Consider the following 14429-nt stretch of genomic DNA (forward strand, 5'->3'; position numbering starts at 1 on the left):
AGAATTAAACGGTTTCACACAGAACCTTTTTATAGTTGGGCAGATTTAATAAGACTTAATTAAAGGCCCGACAAGTGCAAGGCACTCCTGATTTATGGAGAGGCTCTGGCTAGGAACTGTATTGCTGAGTTCACATCGGGTGTTTTGGTCAGGATTTTGAGGCGGTTTGTTCCGGCTCCCAGAAAAAAGAACGGACATGCTCATTCTTCATGCGGAGTCACCTCACGAATCTGCCTGAAGACACTCCCTCCTCCCAACTAGGCCCCTTCATTTGGGCCTAATCCAGAGCGGAGTGCGTGACTGGATGGCGGTGCACTGTACCAGCATCACGGTTGTGGCTACCTGTATTTTGGTTCCACCTCAGGTTGACTTCTGGGTTTCCGTGCCCTGTCCAGTTTCTCAGGGCAGAAGACGGAAACCCAGCTGGATTGCCTAAAGCACGCAGGGGGGCAGGTGTGAACCTGCCCTTACTTATACAGCAAAACGTGCAATGCCATCTTCAGAATGCTGACACTCAAGTTATCTAGAAGCAATTTATACTAAAGATGTGTAGACTATAAATGTAAATGCCTCCTTTTGCCATCTTCTCCTAGTTCCATTAGGAAAATCCTACACAGTAGCCATCATTAAGCCTGATGCTGTTGCTCATGGGAAGGCTGATGAAATCATTATGAAGGTAAGGCTTGTATACAATGTCCCATCTATGTGTCACACATGAGATGAATATCTGGAACAGTCTCATGTTAGAACTACAGTTCTTCACAGCCAGGCTCAGTAATTTCCTTAAGGTTTTCAAAGACTGTTTTTCCATTTGCATTTTTCAGATACAAGAAGCTGGGTTTGAAATTTTGGCCACTGAAGAAAAAACTATGACCGAGTCCGAAGCCCGAGACTTTTATAAACACAGAGCAGGAGAGGTAAGTGCTTGATACAGCAACTCATAGAGATTTGGTTTATACACATATGCACATGTTAGTGTTACCAGATCATAACTATCATTTACCCTGCATTTCAGCTCACCGCAGAACTCCAAAGCTTCATTAAAACAGCCATGTCACATTATCCTAAGGGTAAATTCACATGGGTTTTTTTGGACCGGAACCTGAGGCAGAGGCCGCCTCAGGTTCCGGTCCAAAATACGGGTAGCTGCGACTAGATGCCGGTGCAGTGCACCGACATCCAGTCGCGCACTCCACTCTGGATTAGGCCCAAATGAATGGGTCTACTCAGGAGGGAGTGTCTTCAGGCAGATGTCACGAGGCGAATCCACCTGTAGAATGAACATGTCACTTCTTTTTCCAGGAGCCGGAACAAACGGCTCCCGGGAAATAGAACTGACCGGCTCCCATTGATTTCAATGGGAGCTGTCTTTTTGGTCAGTATTTTGAGGCGGATACGGCTTCAAAATCCTGACCAAAAAACCCAGTGTGAACTTACCCTTAGAGACTTCAGTGGTAGTAGACTGATATTGTTTGGAAGGTGCGTTATACTAAGAAACTGGATAGTAGCCTAGAACTCCTTGGTAGTTTTTACGAGGCCAACAAATCGCATGTTTGCATTTTCACGGAAAGCCGATTCGAGTTCTCCACATACAGCACACAATCCTGTGGATTTTTTGGATGAGTTTTCTCCATGGATGATCTGTGTTTTTGCTGTTACATCTATACCATGTGTGATTGCTTATTTTGGTTGTGAAGTCAGAAATAAAAATCAGATCCTTTTTCCTACAATAATGAAATTCACATGTAAAAGATGTAATTGGTGCAAAACAATATTGTTGAGGCGATGTAATATCACTAATATTGGTTGCATTTTAATTTCTATATTTATTTTTTATGGATTTCTGTTTGTATAGGAAAAGTTCCAGGAATTGGTGCAGTTCATGTCCAGTGGTCCATGTCATGTCCTCATTATTTCTAAGTCAGGAGATGAAGACGTGATCCCTGCATGGAGAGAATTTATTGGTCCAACTGATGTGGAAGTTGCCAAGAAAGAGAAACCTGAAAGGTTAGTTGATGGTAAATAAAATGTAAGATAACTGAAGAACTAGTAAACTTCAATCAATAGTGTAAGCAAAGCTAAGAATCTTTGTAATATATCCTATTACAAAAAAAATGCTCCCTTTTCCACTTTTCAGCTATTTCTTCCCCTCCTCCACCTTGATAACTAACTCTGATATTACTGGTACACTCTGTACACAATAGTTAACACATTAAGGATCAGGGTATACAGTAGCTACTTTCCACAGAAGTCTATGGAGAAGGGAGGAGGAGAAAGAACTACTGGTAAGGGTAGAGAGACAGTGCTGCAGCATCTAGTAAGTGCTATACATCACCCCATTGCTGGAGTCACAAGCACACTGCTTAAAATACACTACTGAATAATGTCATCCGTGCTGTTGTACTTGTTTAAGAGGGGAGAAAGATTTCCTCCTTTCTGTGTACAGTGTATGGGAGACATTATAGCAAATATATCGCCATTGACTGTACAGTATAGCTGAGCTGAGGGAAAACTGACCATTAAAAACATAACTTAAAGGGGTTGTCCAGGATAAATGAACAAGTCCCCGATGCAGCCTCTGGCACCACAGTGCAATGGTCAGCATGTCGGGTATATCTATCTGGCACAGGGCTCTTTCAGCTGTGCTGGTAAATATGAGCTAACCTAGTTACAGGGCAGCAATTGTTTTTATACCTTGAAGAATGTATAAAAGTAGAATATGACGCAGAACATGTCCAAATGGGGTTTATTCATTTCAACAAGGCTGGACTGGTTACCCCCCAGTGTATACAGTCCTCTGGTCATCCAAAAGTCGATCCTATCACCAGGAGAGGATCAGACTGAAATAGAAGTTTAATCAATTAATGAATTGGTTGGTGATATGGATTGTGTTATACGACTTTCATATATGAGGGCGACAGCCTTATAATTATTGCATGGCACACGGACTACTTCACCTTTGAATCCTTTAAAAGTAAATCGTCACATCATATAAAAAAGGTTACCAACCCTTGTTATACAGGATTGTACTGGAGTATAAGCAGCTGACTGGGGGATCCATAAATCACCTGCAAAATATGCCAATAAGATTGTGATCAGGTTTGGCCACAAGGTGGTGACAATGTATCAGGATTTTTAGACTATAGCAGACCTTGTTCTGCCATCTGACAAAATGACAAATGATATACCGTTGTAATGCGCTAGGGACTCAGAGCACAGGGAGAACATACAAACTCCTTGCAGATGTTGCCCTTGGTCGACTTGAACCTAGGGGTTAGGAACAGTGCTAACCACTGAACCACCGTGCTGAATGTTTTAAATGGAAACTCAACAGTGTATCAGGTGCGATGAGCTACACAGAGATAATTTCAAAGCAATGGATTGTTCAGGTTCTGGATGATGATATTTGGACTCTGGGCCCTCCAGCCTCATGGATGTATTGGTGTATATTGTATATATACACCAATACATCCACCTGATTGTATATTGGTGGGCCAGAGCAGTGTGTTTTTCCGCCTAGTACTCAGTCACCTGTGCAAGTAAGATGAGCTAGCTCTCTGTGGTAGAAGTGAGCAATATGTATGTATATAAAGCAGTAGTGTACTTTATGCTGAACTGTGGTGCAAATATAAATTGTGGTGCTACAGGACTTGTTGGCAGCTGCACACGGGTTCTCTATTTGTTACAGGTAATGTATGGTGCCCCCTGAGCGGTCCACAGGGAGTGCCCAGGGGACAGTAGTACCAGCATACCTCCCAACTTTTGAACAACAGAAAGAGGGACAAAATGTGCAAATTTAGCCCCTCCCACTTCCATGTTGATTCCGCCCATTCTCTTTCATTTTTCATGTCCCCCGACACACTATAATCCTCCTACAGTCACCCGTACATTATATATCTCCACATTGTAATGTCCACCTTCCAACTGCTCCACAGTATTAAGTCCCTCTCTTGGTGCCCCAGTTTAAACATGAAACTGGATCAGCTGGAGGGGACATTAGCAATGGGGGTAGTTGGAGGGGGCAATAAATAAATGGCAGATGAAGTGGGTCATTAAATGGTGGGCAGCTAAAAGCAGACATTAAACTGTAGGGGTAGCTGGAGGGTGACATTAAACTGGGGTCAACTATAGGCAGATAGGTCCCCTCCAGCTCCTCCCATGGTTTAATGCCCTCTCCAGTTGTCCCCCATTTTAAGTGCCCCCTTTATCTGCTCCATTTCATGTCCCCTCCTCCTCCATCTCTGCCCCCGGTTTCATCTCCCCCCCTCCATTTCTCCCTCAGTTTCATATCCCCTTTCATCTGCCCCCAGTTTCATGTCCCCCCTCCATCTCTGCCCCCAGTATAATGACAAACTCACACAGACAGACAGACACACACACACTCTCTCTCTCTCTCTCTCTCTCTCTCTCTCTCTCTCTCTCCATCCTGCATCTCACATCTTCCCCCCTTCTCAGTACCTTACACGGATCTCTTCACTGCAGCGGACACTGACACGCCCACCTAGTCACGTGACCGTGTGATGTCACACAGGGTCCTTGAACCATAGTAAAGCGTTCCTCCGATCACCAAAGCCTATGAAAGGAATGATTGATCAGTAAATCATTAAAGGAACATAGCGGGACATGTAGGGAGCTGCGCTGGATGGCGGGACAGGGGTAGGAAAGCGTGAGGAAATAAACCTCCTTCGCTTTTTTCACAATTTTTGGTGTGCCACCTGCTTTTTTGGAGTTATATTGAACAGGACAAATCCTTTTCCCATTGGTGCAGTCATAAATATATATTGTGTAGATAGATAGATAGATAGATAGATAGATAGATAGATAGATAGATAGGAGAGAGATAGATAGATAGATAGATAGATAGATAGATAGATAGATATAATAGATAGGTAGGAGATAGATAGATAGATAGATAGATAGATAGATAGATAGATAGATAGATAGATAGATAGATAGATAGATAGATAGATAGGAGATAGAGATAGATAGATAGATAGATAGATAGATAGATAGATAGATAGATAGATAGATAGATAGATAGATAATAGATATAATAGATAGGCAGGAGATAGATAGATAGATAGATATATAGACTTACACATATACCCATCTACTCACACACATACAGTCATATACAACATACACACACACCTATCTACACACATACAGGACTTACACAGTATATAAGACACATAACGTAAACACATATACATATGCACATATTTTACCCAAGAATATACACTTACCTTTGGCTGAATTGCTGGGTGCACAGGACATGGAGGAATCTCCTGTGCAGCTCTTCCTGGCAGTGGAGTAAGCTGCAAGAGACTTCTCCCCTCACACTCCGGTGCTGAGGGGGAGGGGCGACACAGCAAGCTGATTGGTGCAGGGAAACTTTTATAAATAGCGATGGGCAGTCCCTGCAAATTGCAGTGATTTATCTGCTGCCAATCTAGTCCTGATGGAAGAGAAAGTATGGGGCCCCTGAGGATGTTTGCCCCCCCCCTCCTTATGCAGACCCTGGATAGATGCCAAATTGCAAAAGGACCTTTGATGACATAATCACTGACATCATCAAAGGTTCTTTAACTTTAATACTGTTTAGGTAAAAAAAAAAAAAAAGTACCGTGGCTGCCGCCCCCTCCCATACTGCCGTCTGAGGCGGCTGCCTCACGTCGCCTCATTAGAGGTGCGGCCCTGATCTAACCAGAGCACCTTCTTTCACATATTTGCTGTATCCCCAATATGGCTTGTGACAAACGGCACTTCTTATTTATTTCTTTTAACAATGGATTTCTACTCGTCACTGTTGCATGAAGCCCAGATTTGTGGAGTACACAACATATAGTTGTCCTGTGGACAGATTCTCCCACCTGAGATGTGGATTTCTACAGCTCCTTCAGAGTGACCATGAGCTTCTTGGCTGTTTCTCTGACCAGTGCTCTCCTAGCTCGATCTGTCAGTTTACTTGGATTTTTTCATTTTTTGAAAGCTTGAGATATTTTTATATTGACCTAACCCTGCTTTAAACTTTTCCACAACTTAATCTTTGACCTGTCTGGAAAGTTCCTTGGTCTTCATGATGCTGTTTGTTCACTAGTGTTCTCTAACAATCTACTTCACAGAACAGGTGTATTTATACTGATACTAAAATACACACAGCTGCACTCTATTAATTAAGTGACTTTATACCATCCCCTATTGTGTCATTTTTGTGCTAGTATTGTGTATTATTTTCTTTATATACATATCTCCATAAATGTCACTTGTCATTTTGATGATTTATACATAAGCTTGGTGTTTTTGGCTTTGTGTTGTATTTATTCATTGAATCTTTTTTTGATATGTTTTGTCGGGATACTTGTAGGTAACAATGAGATATAGTAAATTTGACAGGCCAAGTTGTCCTTAACCTGGCCCACCTTGATCCCCACTCCACTACACCTACCTTCATAAAAATTAGAGAACAAGTTGCAGAAAGAGGAAAGTGGCGTATCGTTGGTGCAAAAATAAAAGGCAATGCTGAAAAGATGTGCTAGCTAGAAGTTCATCTATGCCAGTTTTCTGGCATAGAGGAAGTAGCAAATTATTCCCAATGTGTTTTAAGGTCAGATAATAACAAATTCTTGTTTCCCCTAGTTTGCGAGCTCAGTATGGCACTGAAGTCCTGTATAATGCAGTCCATGGAAGTAATGACCGGGAACAAGCTAGTAGGGAATTGGCTTTCTTCTTCCCAAGTTTTAAACTTCAACAGCAACACACAGAAGAATCTGCTTCAAGAACCCCAGAAAGGACCTTAGCACTGATCAGACCAGAGGTCTTGAAGGACAGGAAAGGTAGGAATACGGTACCATGTCTTCATAGGGCTTAAACCAAACATTGGAATGTATTAACTACTAAGATGATTTCGATCCCAACTAACTATGTATGGTAGTTTTATTGGTTAAAGAGGACCTTTCATCAGATTGAGCACAGGCAGTTCCATATACTGCTGGAAAGCCGACAGTGCACTGAATTCGGCTTTCCCGATCTGTGCCCCGGGTAAAGAGCTATCCTTCCCTGTACCGTAGCACTTTACAGTCAGAAGGGCATTTCTGACAGTCAGTTAGGTACGTCCTTCTCCACAGCATCGCCTATCACGCTGTACAGTGTGAGCGGGGAAGAACGCCCCCTCCCTCTGCTCACAGTGCTCGTTCATAGACGAGTATTATCAGGAAGGGAGGGGGGCGTTCCTCCCCGCTCACACTGTACAACACGATAGGCGCTGCTGTGGAGAAGGACGATCCTGACAGATTGTCAGGAACGCTCTTCTGACTGTAAAGCGCTACGGTACCGGGACCGATAGCGTTTTACCCGAGGCACAGATCGGGAAAGCCGACAGTGCGCTGAATTCAACGCACTGTCTGCTTTCCAGTAGTATATGAAACTGCCTGTGCCCAATCTGATGAAAGGTCCTCTTTAAATTGATTTTCCTGGACTTTGAAAATGATGATTTATTCTTAGGATTATCAAAAAAGACCGGTGTAGGACTGACTTAATGTAGATGTTGTTGTGTTTGCTGGTGTGTCACAACCCCCTTCAATCAACATGACATTGGCGACCTGTCCCATGGTTAGGTTGTCAATATCAACATCCCTGCAGACCATTTTTAGGGAGGGTTCACACGGTGTAACGTGCCGCGTGATGTGGCACATCTACGCCGCGGGAGCCTTTGCGGGCCATACACGCTCCCATTGATTTCAATGAGAGCGGGGATCGTATGCGCCGTGCTAGTTTGCGGCCGTGATTTTGATTTTTTGAAATCAATGGGAGCGTGTACGGCCCGCAAAGGCTCCCGCGGCGTAGACGTGCCACATCACGCGGCACGTTACACCGTGTGAACCCTCCCTTAACCTGTAAACTCATCCCAGACATTATGAGAAAGTTTCTGGTATAAACTAGGTGGAGCAAATAGAAAGTTTTCTGCCTTTACTGTATTTCAGATGAGGTTCTGCAAAGTATCCGAGATGCTGGTTTCTCCATAGCCATGCAGAAAGAGATAATGTTGACTGAGCAACAAATTGAAGAATTCTACAAGGAGCATACAGACCAAGAGTATTTTCCAGCCCTAAAGCAGCAAATGATGAGGTGAATTACTGTTTAACCTTCTTGCATTAAATATCTTCATTTTTATATTATAAATGCTGGATACATTTATTTTAAATTGCTATTTTATCTTCTTATTCTGTTAGTGGTCCTATTCTAGCCCTAGCTCTTGTAAAGGATGGTGCCGTAAAACACTGGAGGAATTTGTTAGGACCTGCTGATCTTTCTGAAGCATTGAACGCAGCCCCAGATAGGTTAGTAAAATATTTGGCTTATTCTTCTATATCATGTACTATAATAGATGATATTTTTGTTAAATAGAAGTGCTAACGACCTGGAAGCTTGTGTCAGGTTAAAGGGTGTCTATTGGCTCCCAATCACTTCCCAAGTAATATTATTGCAAATCTTGCATATAAGGCGCAAGTCTGTTACTGTCTATGTTCTCTGTCATAGAGTCAATTATAGTATGAGCCTCATGTAGATTAATGTGTATGTGCAAGGACTTAAAGGGTACCTGAGTTTTCATCAAAAGTTGAAATATCTGAATTGACTTGCTGGGCAATATATTCTATGACTGTATAAGCTGTAAGCCGATGGCCGGCAAAATAATGGAGGGGGTGTACATATTGTCCAGACTACTCAGGTGGGCAAGATGAGAGAAAGTCCAGGATTGACGTTCTCAGCAGACAGCTTTTGTCTGCTGAGCATTTTGCTACATGCTCAGTATTGGGCTGGATTTTTTAGGAATGGCAGGTAGGATTGGCAGTGGGACCTATCATTCCACCCCCCCTCCAGTCCACACATTGTGGGTGTTTCTGCAGTGTGTCAGATGCTGTGGATTGTCCTCATCAGTGAGGTTTAATAGGTCAGCTCCAGCAGCAAGACTTGGGACAGAGCTGGGCTGCAGGGCCAGCTGGAAGGTCACACTGTGGGAGCTGTGTCTTGTACCATTAGATTTTGCTATTGAATCTGCTATTATAGGTGAGGTAACCTATTTATGTGTTTAGTCAGAGCCTAGCCGGGCAGGTATTTATTTTGTATTGGTTTTTTTTTTCTTTTTGTTGCTGCACTGTTTCTTGTGGAGTAAAAATAAAACTCTACCTTTTTGGCCTAAAAATCTGGACTTGTGTGTCTATGCCACCCCACCTAGCAACCTCAGACCCTGACAAAGCCTTTATATATGGTGTCTCCCGTGTGCCGCCTGTGCATGGTTCGTGCTTCAGCAGCTCCTTTCATTTAAATGAATAGCAGCCATAGAAGCAAAGGCCACAAAATAGGACAGGAATCGGACCTGTTCTATATTTTGCAGCCTGCACACAGGACCATGAAATTCGCACTCATGCGTACAGTCCCATTGAAATTAATGGGTCAGTGTGCTATCTGTGAAATACATGGATGGCACCCTGAACATGGCCACGGTTGTCTGCAGCCGGCCTGAGGCTAAGGCGCTATGGGACGTTCCACAACGCTTTAAACAGAAAGTTCACTGAGTTTTTCTCTGCTGACTTTCTGTTACAATTATATCTATGGGGAAACCGCTGGTGTTTCCGTAGATATAAGTGACATGCTGCAATTTCCAAAACCATGTCAGGGTTAACATCGCATGGGGCCCTGGCCTGAAAGAGGAAAACAGCACCTCATCTGACAGCAGCTTAATGCTACTTTCGCTTTATGTATCTGCCATCAGTTTTCGGGCTCGGTTTACCCCCAAAGAAACTACAATCAACCAACTGCATGGAAGCTCAAACTCCGATGAGGCAGAAAATGAGATTAACTTCTTCTTCCCTGTAGAACACACCTTAGCAACAATTAAACCAGATGCCCTGGAAGAACATAGAGGTAAGAAACTGCAAAAATTATACTAAAGTTTGTATTGCAGTCAGTAGATAACTTTGACGGTGGCAGCATCCAATTTTTCTATAGAAACCTACTGTGGGACTATTAAAGGATTATCTTATCTTATATCAATTAAATGTGTTTTTTTTGTTTTTTTCAATGTAAAAACTGAAGTATTTAATTGAAACATAAAATGTGGTGTGAGGGCAATCTAAATTATTGAAGGGTCTCCTTGTAAAAGTAGAGATTGTCTGTGTTTCATAATCTAAGGTCTATGAGAACCCAAAATAGCTGAATTTGGTCAGCTATGAGTCTCTGGTTGCAAAGTGATAACCACCTTTAGTATTTCACTTATGTAACATGATGTTTCTATTTCTGCAGATGAAATCATGGAAAGAATTCAAGCTTCTGGCTTTACTATCACTCAAATAAAGGAGACTAATTTGAGCCCAGCGATGGCTGAAGAATTTTACAAAGAACACAAGGGAAAGCCATTTTTTGATCAGCTTGTTAAATATATGTGCAGGTGGGTATTACATGAATATTTTATGGCCCAATGTTTACGACATGATGAAGTGAGATATTATTGCAAACATTAGGGTGGGGCAACACATGTTCTGGCCACAGCACAGCTACAGTCTACTGGGGTTTTTACTTAAAGGGATTTTCTGGGACTTTTCAATTTATAATCTATACTAAGGATAGGTCATCAATTGAAGATCCATGAGGACATGACACCTGTTTGACGCGGGAGTTGAGCTCTTTACACATTGGTCACGTGGCTTTACCGCAGCTCAATCAAATTCAAGTAACTTGAATGCGCTATGATACCAAGATACCAAGCACAGGCACCACAAAAATGTACCCTGTTGTGCTTGGTTAGTACTGAGGAGGCTGCAGCGTTTGCTCGGTCGCTCTTCTAACAGCTGATCGGCTGGGGGCCTAGGTCTCAGACCCCTACTGATCTTCAATTGATAAACGTTCCTAAGGATAGCCCCTTTTATCAAACACCTGGGTAGCCACTGCACAGGATATGTAGTGTTGGCAGCCAGGTCTGTCAGAGCAAGAGATTGTTTTTGTCAATACTTCTTCTCTCTGAATCATAGAGAATGGGATGGTTGGGGCGTACATAGGATTCCCCTAAATAACACCCATATCTATTTGGGTCTTTTAGCTTGGTCATCTAAATCTGCTGTTTTTCTTCCCCATTTTTGATTGCTGTCCTTGCATGTTTTCCTTACAGAGGTCCTTGCTTAATGATGATTCTCAGTAAAGAGAATGCAGTCCAGGAATGGCGATCACTAATGGGCCCTAAAGACCCAGCCGAAGCACAGACATTATCTCCCGATTCCTTAAGAAGCTTGTTTGCCAAGAGTGTGCTGCAGAATGCAGTCCATGGTTCCTCAAACTTAAACCATGCCACGGAAAAAATCAAGTTCATATTTGGTGACATTGAGCTGGAGCAAGCAAATAATGGTAAAGTGGTAACAAGACATCACATCTCATATCCCTCTTTAATGACTGCTGGACTAGATATACCATGATAACTCAGGATTATTTGTATTCTATAAATTTCACGCTGTAGATAAACCCGTGATGTATGCTTTTCCCTCAGCAGAAACATCTTTTGTAAGTGGTGCTGCAGATAATGTCAAGGATACTGAGAACAGTGAAGGTAATGACATGAGATTATTAAGATGCATTGTTGTAAAAATACCTGTTGATATGTATATAGTATGTGTGTGGCTGTAGGTAATGTGTGTGACTGTAGGGGAAGGTGTTGTGTGTGGCTGTAGGTAATGTATGTGGGTGTAGGAGAAGGTCAGTGGCATAACTGGGAATGGCGGGGCCAATCAACGCTGGTCAATGTATTCCTATGAGAAAAAGTCAGCTCCCGCATAATGCAAGCTGACAGGGATCCCAACGAGATAGAGCCCCAAAGAGCTGGGTGAGTAACATTCCCACCTAAATAAAGGTAATTCCTAGCTAACCCTGCCTGTACATCTATCCATGTCTCACAGTCACATAGTTCACAGTCTCATATGACCCGGATCTGAAATTCACTATTCGTATAAATTGCAGGTCACCTGATTTAGCCAGCCAATCCCTTTTTCCGATTTTTTTTTTTCTGATGCCTACGTTGTGGGAGGGGATACGAATTTTTAGTGCGTTTGCCGCGTGGTATTCGATTGGAATCGAATATCTCGAGCAGCTTGCTATTCGATCGAATACCAATTTGATCGAAGTCCGTTCGCTCATCTCTAGTGGAGACCCAATGAACCCCATTATAGTCAATGTGGTCTGCCGGACCCGTGTGTAAGTTCTGTTTAGTGGTCCAGTTCTCCGTCGCTTGGGTTATCCGACAGACCTGAAAGATGGAGAGCCCGGTGCTAGTGTGACCCTAGCGTAAGATATCATGCACACAGCAGAGCCGTTATTGCATTGTATGGAGAATCTATGGTTCTGTATTACACTGTGTGCTAATGTTTATATACTGTTGGATTTGATGCATCAGATTCTAAGCAGTTGTCAATTTTATGTACGATTTCCAAATTATTATTCGATGTTTTATTTACAGAAAATGAAGCAGAACCTTCCTAAGAAGACAGCTAAACAAAAGCCCGTTTTCTTCTATTGTGGTGGATCTCGGGCAACCTATTATATAAAATAAAAGGAACCGACTGCAAAATGCTGTATATTGTAAGTGCTGTTCGTCTTATCATGAAATGGTTACAAAACAGGTAATAAGACATGCAATATTCTTTTAGACAGAGACATTCTGCGCCACTACTTGATGAATTAAGGAACAGAACCAACGGCTGATCATTCTATATCATTACATCTTATGTTTGTATTAAGATTCTTCTACTAGTACTGTACATTGAATGCTTTTAATAAAAGTGTAAATGTTATGAGGTAAGAGTGCATTAGGGTTCATGTTTTAGGCTGATGCCCCACATCCCAAATAGATAAAATGCACTGCAGAAAAAAACGCAGCCAAAAAATGCACTTTTTTTTAAAAAAAACTTTTTCTGCATTTTCCTACACACTTATTCTATCCCTATTAAATCTATAGAAAAACCTGCTCGCGATTCTGCTGCTAAAATGTAGCTTTCCATAGCTGTTTTTTCTGCAATATGAGGATGAGATGAAAATAAATTTTATTAGGGGCAACATGATGGCTCAGTGGTTAGCACTGTAGCCTTACAGTGCTGGAATCCTGGGTTCGAATCCTGCCAGGAACAACATCTGCAAGGAGTTTGTATGTTCTCCCTGTGTTTGTGTGGATTTCCTCCCATTCTACAAGGACATACTTAAATGAAAAAAAAAAAAAGTACATTGTGATCGCTATATGGGGCTCCCAATTTACATTTAGAAAGAAAATAAAATAAACGTTATTCACTTCCTTAATACTGTAAAACAGAGTTTTTTTCTTGCACCATGGGGCCTTAGTCTTACCCTTCTCACTCATAACACTAGGTTCACACTAGCGCCCGGAGCCGTTCTGAGCTTTCCGTCTTCTGCATGCAGAAAACTTGAAAGCTGTCAGACCGGGTCCGGCCGTGTATGCTGGTGAGCGTTTTCAGCTCTCCGCCGCAAAACCATTTTTTTCAAATCGGCCATGAGTACTGCATGTCCGATTCTGTGTCCAATTTTAAAAAAAATGGTTTTGTGGCGGAAAGCATAAAACGCTCACTGGCGCTCACGGCCGGACATCTTTCAAACCCATTCAAATGAATGGGTATGAAAGAGTCCTGCAGGTTTCCGTCTCCTGCTCGGTTTTGTGCAGGTAACGGAAACCTGCATGAACGGAGACCGGGCGCAGATGTTAAGGAGCCCTTACTGGTAAAAAGAGAAAAAAAGGAATTAAAGGGGTATTCCCACGTCGCATACTCACCAGTCTTCGCTGCTGTAAAATCTTCTGTCTTCCTGCTTTGTTGCGTCATTGGTGGGCGGGGTTACATATGCAAAGCCAGCGGCGAGATGCCGCTGGCCCTGCGTGCGCGCTCATAGATGGTGAGACCAGTCAGTTCTCCAGCCTTCACAATGGCAATACAGACCCGGAATCCGCTGTAATAGAGAGGCGGATGTCGGGGAGGGTTAGACACCGGCACAGGTGCCTGCGACATCACTACGCTCCTGCCCTGCATGAAGCCAGCAGCGGCAGGAGCGATGCTGTTATTCCGGAGGGGGGCGGAGGAGCTGCTGGCTTCATGCAGGGCAGGAGCGTAGCGATATCGCAGGCACCTGTGTCGGCGTCTAACCCTCCCCGGCATCCTCCTCTCTATTACAGCGGATGCTGGGTCTGTATTGGCGGCCCCTTCCCCCAAAGTGTAAAGTAACGCCCCCTCCAGGCTCGCTCCCGCGCACTTAGCCCCTCTTCCCTCCCCCCTGAGAGCAGGCAGATACATCACTTGACTTTTGATCAGATAAGTCAAGGGATGTGTCAACAAAGAAATGAATATTAAAAGATAGTGGACAAACAAAGCAGTTTTGCTGAAGCAATG

At 43.0% G+C, this 14429-nt stretch overlaps 1 protein-coding gene across 1 annotated transcript in view; it reads left to right on the top strand.

Moving 5' to 3' along the window:
- The window catches only part of NME9 (NME/NM23 family member 9), a 29187-nt gene extending 16665 nt beyond the window's left edge, over window positions 1–12522 (top strand). Inside the window, exons 7-17 of the mRNA XM_075285397.1 lie at window positions 594–676; window positions 825–917; window positions 1856–2007; window positions 6640–6836; window positions 7983–8127; window positions 8232–8339; window positions 9773–9924; window positions 10303–10447; window positions 11165–11397; window positions 11537–11596; window positions 12500–12522. Of these exons, the coding sequence (XP_075141498.1) occupies window positions 594–676; window positions 825–917; window positions 1856–2007; window positions 6640–6836; window positions 7983–8127; window positions 8232–8339; window positions 9773–9924; window positions 10303–10447; window positions 11165–11397; window positions 11537–11596; window positions 12500–12522 (1391 nt within the window). The remainder of the gene's footprint in view (window positions 1–593; window positions 677–824; window positions 918–1855; window positions 2008–6639; window positions 6837–7982; window positions 8128–8231; window positions 8340–9772; window positions 9925–10302; window positions 10448–11164; window positions 11398–11536; window positions 11597–12499) is intronic.
- Window positions 12523–14429: the final 1907 nt, after the last annotated feature.

This window comes from Leptodactylus fuscus, chromosome 8 (assembly GCF_031893055.1).
Source record: "Leptodactylus fuscus isolate aLepFus1 chromosome 8, aLepFus1.hap2, whole genome shotgun sequence".
NCBI lineage: Eukaryota > Metazoa > Chordata > Amphibia > Anura > Leptodactylidae > Leptodactylus > Leptodactylus fuscus.